Source organism: Polypterus senegalus, chromosome 1 (assembly GCF_016835505.1).
Source record: "Polypterus senegalus isolate Bchr_013 chromosome 1, ASM1683550v1, whole genome shotgun sequence".
Taxonomy (NCBI): Eukaryota; Metazoa; Chordata; class Cladistia; order Polypteriformes; family Polypteridae; genus Polypterus; species Polypterus senegalus.
The window spans coordinates 5,336,339-5,355,591 of NC_053154.1; the positions used below are offsets into that span (position 1 = coordinate 5,336,339).

The 19,253-nt window shown below is 45.6% G+C and overlaps 1 protein-coding gene across 1 annotated transcript in view; it reads left to right on the plus strand.

Moving 5' to 3' along the window:
- The window catches only part of slc1a2b (solute carrier family 1 member 2b), a 165,491-nt gene that overhangs the window by 106,531 nt on the left and 39,707 nt on the right, over window positions 1-19,253 (plus strand). The window contains exon 3 of the mRNA XM_039743982.1: window positions 18,858-19,010. Within this exon, the coding sequence (XP_039599916.1) occupies window positions 18,858-19,010 (153 nt within the window). The remainder of the gene's footprint in view (window positions 1-18,857; window positions 19,011-19,253) is intronic.

A 19,253-nucleotide genomic window follows, 5' to 3' on the forward strand; every position in this document is an offset into this window, starting at 1 on the left:
GACCTGTGGCCTGGATAATTTACTGAGAAATCTAACTATCAAGCTGTACTTCTACACAAGTAAACTTTTTCCCCACAATCGACGGTACACAAAAGCAGAATGTAAAATTAAACGGAGTAAATGTATTGAATGAAACAAGACATGCCACAAAACAGATATAAATATAAATATTCCTCCACCCCAGCAACCTCAAGACAGCACCAAAATATACATACAAAAACCCCTCCCTTGTCCCTGTAACATATAACACACACAACACAAGCAACAAAATGACTAATAAACAGAATGATTGTGGATTTGAGTCCAAAAGTAAAAATGTCCTGAATACGGATGACTGAACTAGCGGCAATTGTGGTGTTTGATTTTCCCGGCGTTTGGAGCAACCTCACCGTGATTCCTCGCGATGGTGGATGATGAATCGACCCCGGGGTCTCAGCAGATGCAGGTTGAAAGACAGTCCGGATTAATGAAAAACAAACTGGAACAAAGCGCAATATGATGAGACAGCAAGCAAGTTGAAGTAGTTGACACAAAACACGGTTCTCCCTTCTTCTCTCTCCTTCCTCTTAAATAGTCTGTGACGGCAGTAATTGGTTGATTAAGCACAGGTGTTTTCCAGGTTTGCGGCTGTGGTCTCCTTCCATCATCCGTCCTCCTTTACGGGGACGGCATTAACTGATACACATACAAACAGTCAATGGGACAATGAAACGAGACACATTTAGAACTGACATTTGAACACTAACTATGTGGCCCCGCTTCACTGTTATGTGCCATTTGATAATGGATCTGTAAAAGGAGCATTAATGCTTGTAATGCACCATCAGTTGGATTGACAAATGCAATGCATTTTATTACTACAAATGATTGTGATGTGCCATCTGTTGGAATGATAAATGTAATGGATATGTCTCTGTTATGTGCAATTTGGTGAGGGATTTATCAAAGCAGTGTTAATGTTTGAAATGCACCATCTGTTGGAATGACAACTGTCATACATTTTATTATTATAAATGTTTGTGCTGTGCCATCTGTTGGAATGACAAAGGCAATGCATATGTCTCTTTTATATCTTTTGGTGAGGGATTCATCAGAGTAGTGTTAATGTTTGTAATGCACCATCTGTTGGAATGATAAATCCAGTGCGTTTTATGGCTACAAATGTTTGAGAAAAAGAGAGAGAGAGACAGACATAGCAATCGGATAAATACACAGACACACAGACACCTATCCTTTTATAAAGGAGAATGCTGTTATTAGTGTTTTATTATGCATATGATATAGGAAACACACAGCCCATTATTATTCCTGGTCCATCCTAGTCCATCCGCATGTCACACCTCAAGAGAGAGTGCTATGGTGTGGTAAACTGGCAGTTCAAAATTTACCAAAGAAAGGCAGCTAGACCAGGAGAAAGAAGCAGCTGTGCCCACCGCGGCCGGGTCTCATATCTTAATAAGCCGAATATTATGGCTCTTGGTATATTATATTCCACGCATCATACTGACCTTTCCCCTCTAATCGCTAAGGATTTACTTCAAGTTTTCTGCTACTCTGCCTTTTCTAACCGAGCAGGCAAGATGTCATGGCTGAAGCTTTACCAGCAGCAACAGATATCAGCGTAGGATTAGGTTTTAATTAGAGTGTCAAGCTGCTTATGGCGGTCTTTGTTGTGTTCTCAAATAACATTAATTACTGTCTTATTCCAAAAAGCATGGAGAGGAGTAGATTAGGGGTGGTTACAGTACTTGTTGCTTTGGTTTGTGTATCATGGCTTGAAAATGGCACCGCATCGGGGCACAGTACAGCACATGGCACTGCTGCCTCACAGCTCTGGGCTCCTGGGTTCAAATTCACGACCATTCATTCCCTTTGTTTCTTCTCTGAGTTCTGTAATTTGATAGACAATTCTAAACATTAGATTAATCGCTGGTGTACGGTGGTCCCGACGTGAGTGTTTGAGCGTACCTCATCGAGGGCCGCCATGATCGCCTTTGCAGGTCTCACAAATGACAGGGGGTTGCAATCTAAACTGACTTTAGATATTCAAACTCTCAGTCCGTGGCAGAGCAAGAGTCCATCCTGGCATCTTCAACCTACTTGATCCAATTCAGTGTCCCCAAGGTGACTGACTGAGCAGCTTTGGTCAAGACCGGCCAGACATTCCTATTGTTGTTTCGAAGCTTTGGCTTTATGCTTGGCCCTCTTGTCTCTTCCCAAGGTGCACCTCTCTTGGAGACTCCATCCAGTTTTCCTTCCAGGAATTCCACATATTAAGCTGCACTCATTTTACCCTCACAAGTCCTTCTTCTGAGTTGCCACCCCATAACTGGATGCTACCACCACCAAAGTGAAGGCGTGTTTGTGATAATGTCTGATAGCCAAAATGCTCAATTGTGGTCTCAAGAGACCTTCGAATTTTCATGCAGCTGATTTTTGAATCCCCCCCAAGTGTCTACTGCGGAGAAGTCCTGTGTGTTTTTCCTCTTTGCTATTCGACTGGTCAAACACCCGGGCCCACTCGTTGTCTGCACGGTCTCTTCACTGTTACTCACTGTAGCTTGTCACTCCTTCTGAATTTCTCAGAGGTCTCTTGATGGCCTCCGTCCCTCCCTCGTCTTCTTCAGCTCTAGTACAGGGGTCACCAACTCCGGTCCTGGAGGAGCAAAGAGCACTCCAAACAGCTCCATGAAAAAGCACGAGTCAGGGGACGGAGACGAGGAAATCTCCAAGTCGCTGAATAACCAGCCAGGTAGAAATGGAAAGAGTAGGGCAGAGTTGGAAGTCTACTAGACCTGGCGGACCACCATGGCTGCAGGTTTTCATTCTAATTTGAGGGCTGAATATTTTCTCCAAAAAAGCACACAAAGCAATCGTCCATCCATCCATTATCCAACCCGCTATATCCTAACTATAGGGTCACGGGGGTCTGCAGGAGCCAATCCCAGCTAACACAGGGCGCGGGCAGGGCGCCAGCCCATCGCAGACAAAGCAATCATTTCACACATAAATCAACATAAAACATCTGTTGCCACGTGCTGCGGCTGCTGTTGGCGCATGTTTGGCATCTCTGGTGGCAGTGGCGCCTCAACGGTCAGCAGGAATGCACAGTGGGCTGGCTGCCTGGCTGTCTTCGCACTGCAGGTTGGTGGCGATGGTGGCAGTGTGACGCAATCTGGTTTGTAGCTCTTGTCATCATAAGTGGCGATCCTCCCAGGCGAATGCCGCCGTAGGCGCATCAGCTACACGAAGTGTTCAGCACCCCGATCAGCCGATGCTGGTACCTCACTTTCATTTTCAATATCCATCTCCAGATCACTTGCATCAAACTTGGTGTCCGACAAGTCAGAGTCCTATTCAACAAAGTTACGTTTAATACGAGTATTTTGCTTTGCACATTCACTTTGGTCTCTTGCCAGATGTCGATGCCATTGTAGACGTTGTTTGCTCTTCGCCGCTCACACACGCATAGGGAATTGAGGTGAAATCAGCAAAGCTATGGAACTTTCCTTCTAGCAAAGAGAGTCGAACTAAAACGTAAGGGCGAGTTTCATTGCAGTTTACAGCTGGTTATTGTCCTCTACCCCTGAATTTGGACAAAAGTCGACATCAGCCTTGAAAGAGTTAATTGAGTGCCCGGTTTGTTCGGCTAATTAACTTTCTTTTGAATCCGTTTTAATTGACTTGCTTTTTTTACGATTTGTACCCCTGAATTTCTTCATCATTCCCCTGAATCGCTTCATTGCGTTCCTTTAACTGAAATGAAACGTGAATTGAGTGAGCCAACAGAAGACCAACTACTGTATATACTCGCGTTTAAGTTCTCCCACGGGCTTGATTTTATCGTATAATTTCTGGTATTTTATAATGCTGGTCATATAAGTCGAATGCCGGAAAACTCACGTTATTGGTCCAAGAGATCACGATATGCTAACTAATTCACAATAGAGAGTGTGACACCCTGCAAGGATGACGCGTGGATGTCACCCCAAAATGGTCCAGAGGGAAAGCGCCAAACATCGATGGTGGCTACAAACAATTCTATCAAGGACCAAAAAGATGGCCTCAGCAGTGACAAAGAGTTAGGGGAGACCTCAACGGCCACATTGGATCAAAGCAAGATGGATGCAGCCAAGATCATGGAGGAGTCATGGGTTTGTCAGCTAAAATGATGATGGCCATCATATCCTCAACAATCTCGTTGTTGTCAAGAAGCGATTGACCGATACGATCACATACACCATAGGGGGCCACTCTGCACATATTAATTATTGGCTGAAACGGCAGTCGGACCTCAGACTGGCAATGAATGTAAACGCAATCCCATCAGTACCCTCATTTGACCAAAGACACGTACAGTATGACCGTGGTCGAGCGAATCAAATGGGGTAGGTTATAAGACATTAAATGCCCGCTACTCAGCACCCTTCGGACTTTGGTGATAAATCTCGAATCGTCAGCTAATGCAGTACGGAGCAATGCCATCGGCCACATCCTTGAGGCTACGTTCGGAGGTCAGATGAAGCCAGGGTATGCGATTTATTGACAAGTAAACCTAGTGGTGGAGCAGTGAAGTTGAAACGTACCTGAAAGAGAAGATTTATAAAGGAACGCCAACAATTCGGCTGCTCAAGATGGCTGCAAAGTAAGCAGTGGCCTTGGTAAGCACTATGAGGAACCGTACAAATAATCAGAAACAACTGAAGGTGTACACAAGTATTAATAAATAAAGCACAAGTTAAATGGAGCAAAAAATGAATAAACATAAAGAATAGCAAACTGGGGAAAATCTCACCAAATTACTAGGGCAGAGGGACTACAAATCCCATAAGTCTCTAGAGGGTTGAGAAAAGGACCTCAATGGTGATTGACAGGTGGCCTAACCCTTTGGGAAACCACCCACAAACTAAACGGAACATGAAGGCGTTTAAAAAAATGGGGACTACAAATCCCATGAGTCTCTAGAGGGTTGAGATCTGGGCCTCAATGGTGATTGACAGATGGCCCCACCCCTTGGGGAACCACCCACAAACTACTCGGAACACAAAGGCGTTTAAAGAAACGGAACAAAAATATCTTTGAACATAACAAAAACAGTAATACGCACATTCAACATATTGGCTAATGAACAGAATGCTATTAACAGAAATAATAAATCATTCAAAATTGAAAAACGGACAAAACATAACAAGTGAAGTGTCCAGGCCAGGTGCTCCAGGACTGGAGGTCCAAACAAGCCCTGCTTCTGATGTCTTCAATCACAGACAAACGGATTTCCCCTTCACAGCAGGTGATCACCTACCTGCCCCTCCAGTACTACCATGTCCTTCATCCTTCTTCTTCTGCCCACCTCTACACGCTGGCCTCTTCCAGTCAAAGAAAACCAAACCCCTAAATTATACAGAACGTTAATAAAAATCTGCAGTTTGGACAAGAGAGGATGACAGACGTGGACTAATCTGTTGGTCCCCTTCCAGCTCATTGACAAAGTGCTGTCTGCCCCCTGAAAAGTGATGACATGAAAAGCAATTGTCCCCTGTGTCCCTGCATGCCTTTGATGTGTCATCAAGTAAAGCAAAGCAAATGTGACAAGTGTGACAAGAGATCAAGTGTTCCATACTCTACAAAGATCTTCTATAAAGGACTAGACATCTTTTTTTGGACGCCTAGGAAAGACCCTAAATATCTGAATTTGAGGGATTTTTCAAAACAGCTGTTTTCTGGAATTAGTATCACGCACACGTCTCCAATCAGTCATTCAGCCGATTGAAATGGAGAAAAGTCGTCACACTCTGCTGTTTGGTGTCATCGAGTGTCTCGCGCTGAATGTGGACCAGAGAAAGCAAAGAGGAGAGTCGTCTGAGGAGATCAGAAAGGAAATGACAGACCAGAATGTGAAAGACCAAGTCTAGAAGACCACCATCTCCAAGCAGCTTGATGTTCCTGTAACAAATGTTATGAAGAAGTTGAAGGTCCATGGGACTGTAGCCCACCTCCAAAGAGGAAAAACTGACCCCAGAATGGCCAGAAGGAGAGTGAGAATGGCAGACAGAAGGAGATCCAAGGTGAACTCCAAGGTCCAGGCCCATCAGTGTCTGATCACACCATCTGAGTGACAGTGGGCTCAATGGAAGAAGTTTCCACACTGGAAGCTGCTGAAATGCATATCGACAGGCCATAAGGCTTCTGGGAGAATGTCCTTTGGACAGATGGGACACAACTGGAGCTTTCTGGCAGGTCACATCATCTCCATGTTCACAAAAGAAAAACCGAAAGCTTTCAAAGAAGAGAGCACCAGAGCTACTGTGAAACATGAATGAGGCTCTGTTATGTTTTGGGGCTGCTCTTCTGCATGTGTCACAGGGTGTAATGGGGGACAATGAAATCTCAAGACATTCTGGAGCCAAATATACTGTCCAGTACCTCAGTTGCAGGTCATGGACCCTCCAACAGGATGATGAGCCGAAACACACAGCGAAAAGCACCCAAGAATGGCTGAGAAGTGGCCTTCTATGAGCCCCGATTTCAATCCTATGGAAAGAGCTGAAACCTGCCATCTGAAGAAGACCACCTTTCAAACCTGATACCACCGGAGTGGTTTGTGCAGGACGAGCAGGCCGAATGACCTGTGGACAGGTGGCAGATGTCTCATGGAGAGCTCCAGGAGTCGCTTGTGTGGAGGGATTGCAGACTCTAAAGGTTGTCCCTAAGGGTCTCTAAGGGTCCCGCATCATTGTTTTCTATGCCATTTTCATTTGTGTTACTATCGAAATTAAAACTCTAAAGAAAAGTCTCATTTTTCCTAAATTTGGAATAAACATTGGTGGGCAGTTTCAGGTGATTTCAGAGACAGTTGCGGGTTCTTTGTTTTTCGTTTAGGGGTCCCGACACATTTGTCCATGTCCGTGCGCGCCGTGTGTTCTGAAGATTACAAAATTCTAAATCACCACTGCAAAGCCAAGTGCAGCCAAAGGGACAACTGAAGTCACCTAGCAGACACACCACTGTTGTCACCCCCCACCACCACCACTTTGTCACACATCAGGCAGCAGAGGTGGGGGGTTCCGCATGACACCCGTCCCTGTTCAAGACCCTTGTATTCCTTGGTAGGCCTGTGTGTGCTGCCTGACTCCACAATGACAGGGTTATGGCAGGAGGCCGCGAGTGTCTGCTAACATCAGGCTGTCAATGGAGAGCTGGGACTCGACCCCGCCGGGCGGCAGAGTCAGTGCCACTCAGCAGTGTGACAGGAGGAGGAGGAGGAGGTGTAAAGAGCAAAGGCAGGCTGAGAAAGGGGAGGGAAGGCAGCTTTAGAGAGATTGTGCACAGATTACGCTGCTCAATATGCCGGACAGATGCACACGTTACGTAACCGGCCGATGACAGGAGACCATCTGGGGACTTGTTTGGCTCTGAAGTGACCTCTTCTACCCTTATGTGCACCAGAATATCCTCGTCACCTGTGGCCGGGCGCCGAGGTCAGCAATGCCATGCAAGGGAACTGCCCTCTAGCATCCTGGGGGACGCAGTGCCCTTAAAAATGCTGACTTCCCCCATCCTTCCATATCCAGGGCATCCCGGCTGGGTTGAGATGCCAGCCGTCACTTACAGACATTAGAAGCGAGCGCAGCCATGAAGTCCTATGTGTAGAGGGAGCACTGTTAGGACTCGTGAGGATTTTCAATTTCATTTTTGCGTTTCCTTTATTATGTGTCAGATGAATGCTAATTACATGATCCGATTTTGTCTCGCGGTTAAAGCAGTGCCGCAGTGCTTCGCAGTTCCCCGATTTGTGGACTCTTTTGCATGACCGTGGGTCATTTCAGGGGGCCAAGCCAAATATGTTTCGGGTTAACTACAGCAAAGTGTGGCATCACCAGGGTGGATAACAACAAACCTTGGTTCATTGGTTAGTTGATTAGTTGACTCTCCTTTTGTCTTCCAGTTTACGTGCACAGTTTCTCCTTTTTGGTTCGGTCACTCGGTATTGTTCTGTCTTTTCTTGTTTTCTTAGGGAGTCATTGCTGAGGGGCTGTGAAAAAAAAAACAAAAAAAAACAAGGCCTGTTAAAGCCCATCGATGCATTCCTTGAGTGATTTTTAGGTTTAAGAGGCTCCCAAGAAGGGAGTGTGGAGCCGACCCACCGCACCACAGGGGGCTTCTGCAAAGAAGCGGATAAAGGAACTTGTAGGAATGAGAGACTTCCGTTTTTGATTTTTACTAAATTCATTTTGTCCTTATGGGTTTGGATCGAGTCGGCAATTCATTCATTTATATAAAACTGAATGCCAGCCTTCTACATCACACCCCCTTGGGCAGCAATTCCAGCTTTTTGAGTCTTCTTGGGTAAGCCTCTACCAGCTTTGCACATCTGGATTTTAATGGGTTTGTCTCATTCTTACTGGCAGGTCCTCTCGAGCTCTGTTAGATTGGATGGGAAGCGTGCCATCTTTTCCTTCTCCAGTCTCTTATCCTTTTACTTTCACCTCTTACTCTCCTGTCCTGCCGTCATTGATTTTCTTCTGTGGGCAACACAAACCACAGGAATCCAATGAAGGAATCAAGATGCACCGCACTGTCACATGCGGGTGTGCCCCGTCTCGACTGATCCTCCAACTCTGTGCACACCCACAGAAATCGAGTCAGCAATTCATTTATTTGTATAAAACCAATTACCAACCCTCTACATCACACCCCTTTGGGTAGCAATTCCCGCTTTTTGAGTCTTCTAGGATACGCCTCTACAAGCTTTGCACACCTGGATTTGAACAGATGTATCATTCTTACTGAGGGCCTGTTAAAGCCCATCGATGCATTCCTTGAGTGATTTTTGGGTTATACATGAAACACGTAGTTGTTGTTGCTCTTTCTGACTTCTTGTTTGTTCCTCTTTGACTCTTCTCTGGCAAAACAGCAATTCTTAAACTCCAAATAATCCTGCAGGACTTTGTCCTTTTATCAATCACAGTGGAGGACTCAGCACCCGGCCATGTGGAGCCCCTGTGTTGGGAGTGAGGGATGATGGAGTTTGAATGCCCACACGCACCACCTGGGTTCTTCGTATCTGGATGACCAAAGCCAAGTGCACTGTGGGCTCATTCAAGTCCTAGCTCAGTGTGTTTGAGCTAGCTACAGGGTGGGCATCCCATCCAGAACTGGCACCCAGTGCTGCCAGGATAGGCTCCACCCCCTTTAATCCTGAATTCTATTAGAATAAATGAGTTAAGAAATGACATGACGATAACAAAACATCTAAAGTGCTTGATCTATGGCCGGCCTAACAGCAACCTCAAGAATCGATGCCTTTGGCTAGCAATGAGCGTGTCAGCGATTGATGGTATTGATTATTCTGGTGTCCCTCCAACAGGACCCTTAGACTCATAAATTATGGAGACATCCCTGGAAAGTGAGCAATGGCTGCTGCCTTCTTCTACCTTAAAGACACTCACTTATAAAGCAAAGCCTCCATCCATTATCCAACCCGCTACATCCTAACTACAGGGTCACAGGTGTCTGCTGGAGCCAATCTGAGCCAACACAGGGAGCAAGGCAGGAAACAAACCCCGGGCAGGGTGCCAGCCCACCACAGGGCGCACACACACACCCAGACTAGGGACAATTTAGAATCGCCAATGCACCTAACCTGCATGTCTTTGGACTGTGGGAGGAAACTCACACGGGGAGAACATGCAAACTCCACGCAGGGAGGACCCGGGAAGCGAACCCTTAAGAGTCTCTTAACTGCGAAGCAGCAGCGCTACCCACTGCGCCACTCAAAGCAAAGCCTCTTCCTGTCTAATTTATCCTCATTGTCATTTTGCCCAACAAAAAGGCTCATTTAAACGTCACAGCACTTCTGGGGTGAAGGCTGCTGCAGTCACCGACCGGGAGAAATTCATATGGGCATCTTGTTCAGTATGACAGTCATGGCAGTTTATTCAGTTTGAGGGGAGACCCTCATCTCACTGGTAACTCTGCTGCCTCCCCCTGCCGTGGCTGTTTGTTTGACTTTGTGGTGTCACAGTCTGTGCCAAGTTTGTACCGTACATGGATGCCGTCTACTTCTGCAATCAAATATTTCCTGTCTTCTATTTGTCATTCATTCAGACCACTTTGCAGACATCTGTTTAAACTTTGATGTGATCGGAGACATAAAAGTCAGATTATATCCGCTGCAGTACAATAAGAAGGAAACGCATCCGAGGGCGTGAGTAGGTTTTAAGGGCACTACTGTATATGTCTGCTGTCTTTCTATGTGTGCCAACACTGCCACTTATCATCACACTGGAGCAGCTGGAATGCCACCGGGCACCAATAAACTGTGTAATCGTCATTCTTCTGCCTCACTGTGTAATGCGGCCGCTGAGAGTTTAAACAACTCGGCACATTGACATAAAAATGACAAGGGGGGAGCTTTCTTGAAGGCTTTTACTGGACGTCCATGACTCCTTCAGAGTGACATTTATAAATATCAATCCTGCTATATCCTAACTGCAGGGTCACAGGGGTCTGCTGGAGCCAATTCCAGACAGCACAGGGCGCAAGGCAGGAAACAAACCCTAGGCAGGGAGCCAACCCACCACCGGGCACACACTCACAGCCACTAAGGACAATTTAGGTTCACCAATGCACCTCACCTGCATGTCTTTGGACTGTGGGAGGAAACCCACGCAGACACGGGGAGAACATGCAGACACCACGCAGGGAGGACCCGGGAAGCGAACCCTTAAGGGTCTCCTAACTGCGAAGCAGCAGCGCTACCCACTGTGCCACCGTGCCGCCCATTTACAAATATATGAACCCAAAAGAGTCGTTTATTCACTGTTCAATTGGTAGCCTGCACATTGACTACTGGTTATGTTTCATATCTCATTCTTTACACACACATAGACAGGGAAGACGCATATTATGCTAAGAAAGAACGTTACATTTATACCGAGAGAGAGCGTATTTGCTCCTCAACCTCCACGTGTTCTAAATATTCCATTGCAATTCCACAATTCAAACTCATTCAATACAAATGTACGGAAGCGCTGAACCACACAGTGAAACAAAATACAGGACAACCCTTATCTCGTACGTACGTGATAAAGTTAAATTAAAATATTACAAACGTGCGCTTTGGGGCCACCTAAATATGTCTTTACCAAGGCTTCGGCGCTTCAGTTTGAAGGAACATGTCACACCGATTCTCTCTCCACTTCACTGGCTCCCTGTTCACTACAGAATACGATACACAAGCCCGCTCTGAACATTTAAAGCTCTCCACACCTCACTGATCTCCTCCAGACTGGCACTCCTCTCGCTCACTCAGATCCTCCTCTGCAACTCGACTTTCTGTGCCACACGTCAGACTCGGTGCTATGGGAGCTCGAGTGTCTCTCCTGGTGCTCCTCAACTCGGGAACTCTCTTCCCTCTCATATTCGTCAGCTCGACTCAATATCACATTTGAAAACTGCCCTCAAAACATATCTTTTCAAACTGGCATACCAATTGTGAATTTTGCACCGTTACTGCCAGTTATCTTTGTTTGTTTGCTAATTATTGCTTTTTGATTTATCATTCTCTTTGTTTTAATTTTACTTATGTTGTTTAATTTTACTGTAAGGTGACCTTGAGTGCTAAGATTATAAAATGGGATTTTCTAATGGCCAAATATAACCACAACAATCGTTCAGCCTTACCTATGAAATGTAATCCCCCGGGATCTGGTCTGGAGCGTCCAGCGGTTTGTACAATCCCAAGCAGAACATTATCCATTACTTCACTACACAGCAGTGACACTCGCAGTATGGCGGCGACGTTGATGTACGATGCTGCTGGTCATGACTCTCCTCTGAAGAGTGACAGACAGCATGGGATCCTCAAAGAAACTCTCCAAAGATCTGAAAAAAAAGATTGTTCAGTCTCCTGGTTTAGGGGAAGGCTACAAAAAGCCATCTCAGATGTTTAAACTGTCAGGTTCATCTGTAAGGAATGGAATCAGGAAATGGAAGGCCACAGGCACAGTTGCTGTTAAACCAACACAGCAGGTCTGGCAGGCCAAGAAAAATACAAGAGCGGCATATGAGAGGCAGGATTGTGAGAATGGCGACAGACAACCACAGATCACCTCAAAGACCTGAAAGAACATCTCGCTGCAGATGGTGTATCTGTACATCGTTCTACAATTCAGCTCATCTGTATGGCAGGGTGATGGGAGAGAAGCCCTTTCTGCACTCCCGCCACAAACAGAGTCGCTTGTTGTATCAAATGCTCATTTAGACAAGTCAGAGTCATTAAGAACAAAGTGCTTTGGACTGATGAGACACAAATGGAGTTATTTGGTCAGAACAAAAAGCAGAAGAAGAACACCGCATTCAGAGACAAACACCTGCCACCTGCTGTCAAATGTGGTGGAGGTCCCATCATGCTGTGGGGCTGTGTGGCCAGTTCAGAGACTGGGGCCCTTGTTAAAGTCGAGGGTCGCATGAATTCAACTCAATATCAACAAATTCTTCAGAATAATGTTCAAGCATCAGTCATAAAGTTGAAGTTACTTAAGCAGGGGTTGGATATTCCAACAAGACAAGGACCCAAAACACAGCTGGAAATCTACAAAGGCATTCATTCTGGCAGATGTTAGGAATGGTGTTCCACAGGGGTCAGTGCTATGGCCGCTGCTATTTTTAATAAATATAAATAATTTAGATAGGAATGTAAGTAACAAGCTGGTTAAGTTTGCAGATGATACCAAGATAGGTGGACTGGCAGATAATTTGGAATCCGTTATATCATCACAGAAGGACTTGGACAGCAGACAGACTTGGGCAGATTTGTGGCAGATGAAATTTAAAGTCAGTAAATGTAAAGATTTACACATAGGAAGTGAAAATGTGAGGTTTGAATACACAATGGGCGGTGGAAAATCGAGAGTCTACCTTATGAGAAGGATTTAGGAGTCATAGTGGACTCTAAGCCATCATCTTCCAGACAGTGTTCAGAAGCCATGAAGAAGGCTCACAGAATGTCAGGTTATATAGCGCCTTGATGTGTGGAGTACAAGTCACAGGAGGTTCTGCTCAAGCTTTATAACACACTGGTGAGGCCTCATCTGGAGTCCTGTGTGCAGTTATGGTCTCCAGGCTACAAAAAGGACATAGCAGCACAAGAGAAGGTCCAAAGAAGAACAACTCAGCTGATTATAGGACTACAGGGGATGAGTTATGAGGAAAGATTAAAAGAGCTGAGCCTTTACAGTTTAAGAAAAAGAAGATGAAGAGGAGACCTGAGTGAAGTGTTTAAAATTATGAAGGGAATCAGTCCGGTGGATCGAGACGGTGACTTTAACATGAGTTCATCAAGAACATGGTGACACAGTTAGAAACTTGTTAAGGGTAAATTTCGCACAAACATTAGGAAGTTTTTCTTTACACGAAGAACGATAGACACTTGGAATAAGCGACCAAGTAGTGTGGTGGACAGTAAGACATTAGGGACTTTCAAAACTCGACTTGTTGTATTTTTGGAAGAAATAAGTGGAGAGGACTGGCGAGCTTTGGTGGGCTAAATGGCCTGTTCTCGTCCGAGTGTTCTAGAATGTTCTAATGTTCTAATGCAGAGGGAGAAGACCAATGTTCTGGAATGGCTGTCACAGTCCACTGACTTGAATATCATTGATAATCTATGGGATGATTTGAAGCAGGCTGTCCGTCAGATTGAACTGAACTGGAGAGATTTTGTATGAAGAATGGTCAGAAATACCTCCATCCAGAATCCAGACACTCATCACAGGCTATAGGAGGACAGCGTCGAGAGGCTCAAAGGAGCAAAAGGAGGCTCAACTAAGTATTGATGTCATATCTCTGTTGTGGTGCCCACATTTATACACCTGTCTAATTTTGTTATGATGCATATTGCATATTTTCTGTTAATCCAATAAACTTCATGTCACTGCTGAAATCCTACTGTGTCCATAAGGCATGTCAGATATTAAAAGGAAGTTCAGCCAATGAGAAACAAAAATCCACAGAATTAAGAGGGGATCCCAGACTTTTTCATGTGACTGTAAACACATGGCAGGGAGCACCGGCCCTGACTGGAACGCGACTGGTCTGCCCCACATGCTGCTAGCCGTCACTTATTTGTTGTGTCGTCATTTATTAACACGCCTGTCAGTCACGTCCCACACTCACAGTGGTGTTCTGGCACTTGCAGTCTATTAAGGGGCATATAGGAGCCGACACGGACCTAACTTATTCACTTGTTTGACGTTACCCGGACTCGTCTTTTTCTCCCGTACACCCAAATGTGCAATCAGTTTATTATCTTTAAGTAAACGACACACTCACAGAGGCATTGCAGGTTTTTTTTTTTTGTTCCCACAATGCATTCAATTCATTTTATCAAGGACCACCATAATGAATGCAGCAGTTCAAAGGAGCAGCTTTAAATAGCATTTGTTAAAAATATCTGCTTTTCAATCAAATATTTCTTCAGTCGGATTGCCGAGCGAAAATACGCTGAGCCGCACGCAGGGCATCAAAGGCAGCGTAGAATGGCTGGGAAGGGGGGCTTTGAAATGAGTCACCGCCTCGCGTTCCAAGCAGCGTTTTTTTAATTGGACTTCGGCTGCAGATCTTCATCCCAAAAGAATCGTAAAGGCAACTGCACCGTCTGTGTGTCTGTATTTAATAGAAACTGAGAGCAGCTGGAGACTTGGAGACTTGATGTGGTTACCTTTGAGCATTTAGCACCTTGGGCTCCCCCTGTGAATCACCGATAAAGACCACTGTGTCGAGGTCCCGATGCCCACTGGAAGTTAAGGATTTTGACTGCAAGGTTCTCCAAGTTAAAATATCAGAGGAATGATCTGTGATAGGGTGGCGCAGCAGTTAGTGCTGCTTCATCACAGCACCGCAGATGAGTTTGGTGTTTCTTGGTTGGACTTTTTAAATCGGTGAGGGATGAGTGAGTGTGGCTGTATGCTTGTTTGTGGTACAAGAGGCAGAGAGGACGGACAGGTTATCCCAGCCAGAGCAGAAGGACAGATGAGTGCGCCATGCTGGACGAGGAAACAGTTTCTTGCCCAGCCAGAGTCATATATATGATGGACCAGCAGATGTTACAGGCCAGAGGCAATTCAATCTCCCATATGACACGTGGCAGCAGTCCTCCTGTGGTGTCCCAGTTTAGAGACCTGCAGGGCCTCATGGGAATTCGAGTCCAGCTGTGCAACCCTGTCAGAGGTCCCATTAGAGGGCACTATCCAGGGAGGACCTCCATGGTTTCCATTTGACCCTGAGGTCCTTCCAGTGGCACACTGTGGCACCAGAAGCATTCCTCATTCCAGCTTAGAGTCAGAAGGCAGTGGGTGACACGCAACTAGAGACAGAAGGAGGAGGAAATTGATTTATGTTGGAGTATTTTGGCTGGTGTTTGTATTTAAAAGTTTTGGTGAAAAATGAAAATCCATTTATTTGGACCCGGAATTGTGTTGGGTAACATTGTGTCTGGGGTTCGGGCTGAGTGGTGTGGCTCCCCCTAGTGGCCACAGTGGGCTGCCATGATGGTGTTCCTGTCTGAAAGGACCCCCAGGATCGTACCCAGCTGGGAAGCCAGAGTCATGACTGAGAATTAAGGAAGGCAGGACATTCTCTGCCTCAGACAGAAGCTTGAAGGGCAGATGCCAATGTGGAAGGAAATATGCTGGCATCCCAGCAGAAGGGTACTGAAGAACCTTGACCAGCTAGGATGCCAGGATATTAGAGATACAGAGTGATCGTTTACTCGTCCAGCATGCTAGATGCCAGCCTCCCTGGGATATGCTGCTCATACAGACACCTTCGGGGCATGCTGGGAATTGTAGTCCCATGGAACAAGCCCATTGGGTTCCATGGGTGCCGCTAGGGGGATACATGATCCCTGCTTTGTGGGGCTTTCACCTGACCCATGAGTGCTTCCAATGTACAATGCCCTGGCACCAGACGTACTTCCGGATCTTCCTCAAAAGGAGCTGCTCTGCCTCACCCAGTGGGGTATAAAGAATGGACAAAGCTCACCTGTGAGGATTGGAGGAAGAGGAAGACAGGAAGAGAAGAAGAGAGAATTGTATTTTGCTCCTGCTTAGCAACAACTGTGTGCACAAACCCTTTTGATTTTTTTGATTGATCTGATTTTGATATTTTGATTGTATTAACCCTTACATTTGAACCCAAGACTTGTGTCTATGTGATTGTGTCTGAGGTCTGTGACACCCCCTAAAGGTCACAGGGTACAAAACTGGCCCAAAACACAGGAAAGCAACGGGTTATGGTGAAAGAAAGTTTTACAGAATTAGGTGATTGTTAAGAGTGGTGGCCAGCAGGTGGGAGTGCAGGGGTTGCTGTCCGTCCAACTTAATAAAATGGTAAATGTGTGCGTGTCAGCCCAGTTTCTATGGTTCTGTCATCACAAACATTTGTAGTAATAAAATTCACTTCATTTGTCATTCCAACAGATGGTGCATCACAAACATTAACGCTGCTTTTACCATTCCCATACCCAATGAGATAACAGAGACATATGCATTGCATTTCTCACTCCAAAGATGGTGCACCACAAACATTTTATTAGAATAAATGTTTGTGATTGCACCATCTGCTGAAACGACAAATGCAATGCATTTTATTACTACATTCATTACAAAATGCACTCCAATAGATGGTGCACTGCAAGTGTTACCTCTGAGGTCTCAATGTTGATTACTTTGATTTCAACCCTCCTTAGATGGTTGGCACGGCTAATTTTAACTTACGTGAACAATCCGGACAATAATAAAATCAATTAGCAGGTTTAGTTTACAGATGACACCAAACTAGGAGGACGGATAGATGATCTTGAATCCATTGAATCGTTACAGAGAGACATGGACAGCATTTATTGTCAGTAAATGTTACGTGTAGGATGTAAAAATTTGTGGTCTGAATACAAAATGGGAGGTCTAAAGATCGAAAGTCCACCCGATGAAAACGATTTAGGAGTCATAGTGGACTTGACACTATCAACTGCCAGACAGTGTTCAGAAGACATTAAGAAGGCTCACAGACTGTCAGGTTATATAGCGCCTTGACGTGTGGAGTACAATTCACAGGAGGTTCTGTTCAAGGCTTTATAACACACTGGTGAGGCCTCATCTGGAGTCCTGGGTGCAGTTTGGGTCTCCATAAAGACATAACAGCACAAGAGGTGGTCCAGAGAAGAGCGACTAGGCTGATTCAGGGCTACAGGGGATGAGTGATGAGGGAAGATTAAAAGAGCTGAGCCTTTACAGATTAAATAGTCAGAGAATAAGAGGAGACACAATCACAGACATAGCAGCATGTGAAGTTGTGCAGAACAACAGAATCCAGGTGCGTCCCAGTAGTTAAGGACATGTCCTACTCCAGCAGACTCTCAAAATTACACCTGCTTAGTCATGAGCAGAGGAGACCATGTGAGGAACCTCATCCAGGTCTTCAAACTCCTCAATGGCATTGATTAAGCAGATCCAACAGAATCCTTTAACGTTCACCGTGAAGCAGGTATTTGGGGACATCAGCAGAAATTACCAGGAAGTGCATTTAGTTCTGAGACCAGGAAGCCCTTCCATTCTCAAAGCGTTGTAGGAATCTTCAACAAACTGCCAAGACATGGAGTTGAAGCAGAAACCTTGATGACCTTTAGGAAGGACCTCGCTGAGATGTTGTGACAGCTTAGCTAATAGCCAAACAAACAGGCGACAAATGGACTGAATGGTCTCCTCTCGTTTGTCAGATTTCTTAGGTTTCTTATGCTTGTTCCTTACATTCTCCTTGGCAGGAATCAACTCTTCGTGTTCCCGCCGCCATGCCCACCCCTGTTAAAGCGGTTGGTCACTCTTGTCACAACAGGAGTGACCCCACCATGGAGCTCCACTGTCCTGCGCGGGACAACATTCCTGACCCCCTGATGGACTGAATGGTCTTTTTTTGTTTCTTAAATTTCTTATGTTCCTCCCACTGAAGGGACATATGCTGGTTGCAGGATGGCACCATTCTGAGAGTGGAAGCATGATGGCCATTATATAATGATCTCATACACATATCTGCCACATTTGAGAGGTGAACTGGGTTTGGGTATGAAAGAGAGATGATTGAGGGAGAGAAGAAAGAGTGGTGTGAAGTGAGGGAGCAGGAGAGACCCTCTATGACCTGCTGTGGCAATTCTGTTACAGGGGATGATTGTCGGTGGTGATTCCTTAGGAGGGGAACCCCCCTCACCTCCTCCAACCCCTTTGACTCTTCTTGGATGAGTGTCGACATTGATTCTGGATCTTGAATACACCAGGAAGGTCAAGGTTGGATTGTGAGAAAAAATAAGAAAAACAGTGCTATGGGGTCCAGGGAGGGGGTCAAAGATCTCCAGATGTCCACTTTCCTATCCAACTGGAGGGATACTAATGCATTCCCATGGCCATCTTGTCCTGCCCTTACAGACGGGTCTCTGGGATGAACTCACCAGTGAGCGCTTGGTTGGTTGGGTCTCTACAACAACAACAATTGATTTCTTGTGTGGCCCCCAAACACGTAAACAATACCTTGGTGGGTTTTAACAAACCCGTTTAATTGCTGGCGCAGTACGCACGATGCAAGTCATCCAGATGCCTACACCTTCTAGTTTTAGAATTAATCTCCAGTGTGGTGTCGAAGGCTTTTCAAAAGTCTAATTTCATTCGGAGGGATACTTTTGTGAATGATTCCCCGGGTGGTCGTCTTGTCCAGAAAGATGGGTTTGGCAGGGTCTTCCTCCAGAGGGTGGTGGATGCATTGAGGTTTGGTTTCTAACTAACCCTTCACTTTACTCTCCTCTTGTTTTCCAGGTGTGATTATGGGTGCCGTATGTGGGTGTCTTCTGCGCTTCGCCTCTCCACTTCCTGAAGACATCATTATGGTCATTGCCTTCCCCGGAGACATCCTCATGAGAATGCTGAAGATGCTCATCCTGCCCCTCATTGTCTCGAGCTTAATTACAGGTGGGTACCAGGACCGGATTAAGGTGGGTGCTATTGATGCTGCAGCATTAGGCCCATTCCTGAAATCGGCCCAGATGAAAACAGACGAGAATTTTCCGGAAGCTGAACAGTTTTCCTTTGCTATATTAACCTCAAAATAATTCTTAGAATGAAATTTGGAGTCCCATTTTCGGATGCCTGGACACAGCGTTACTTATTATACAGTTACTATTGTTCTTTGCGCTGTGACGTAACTATAACGTC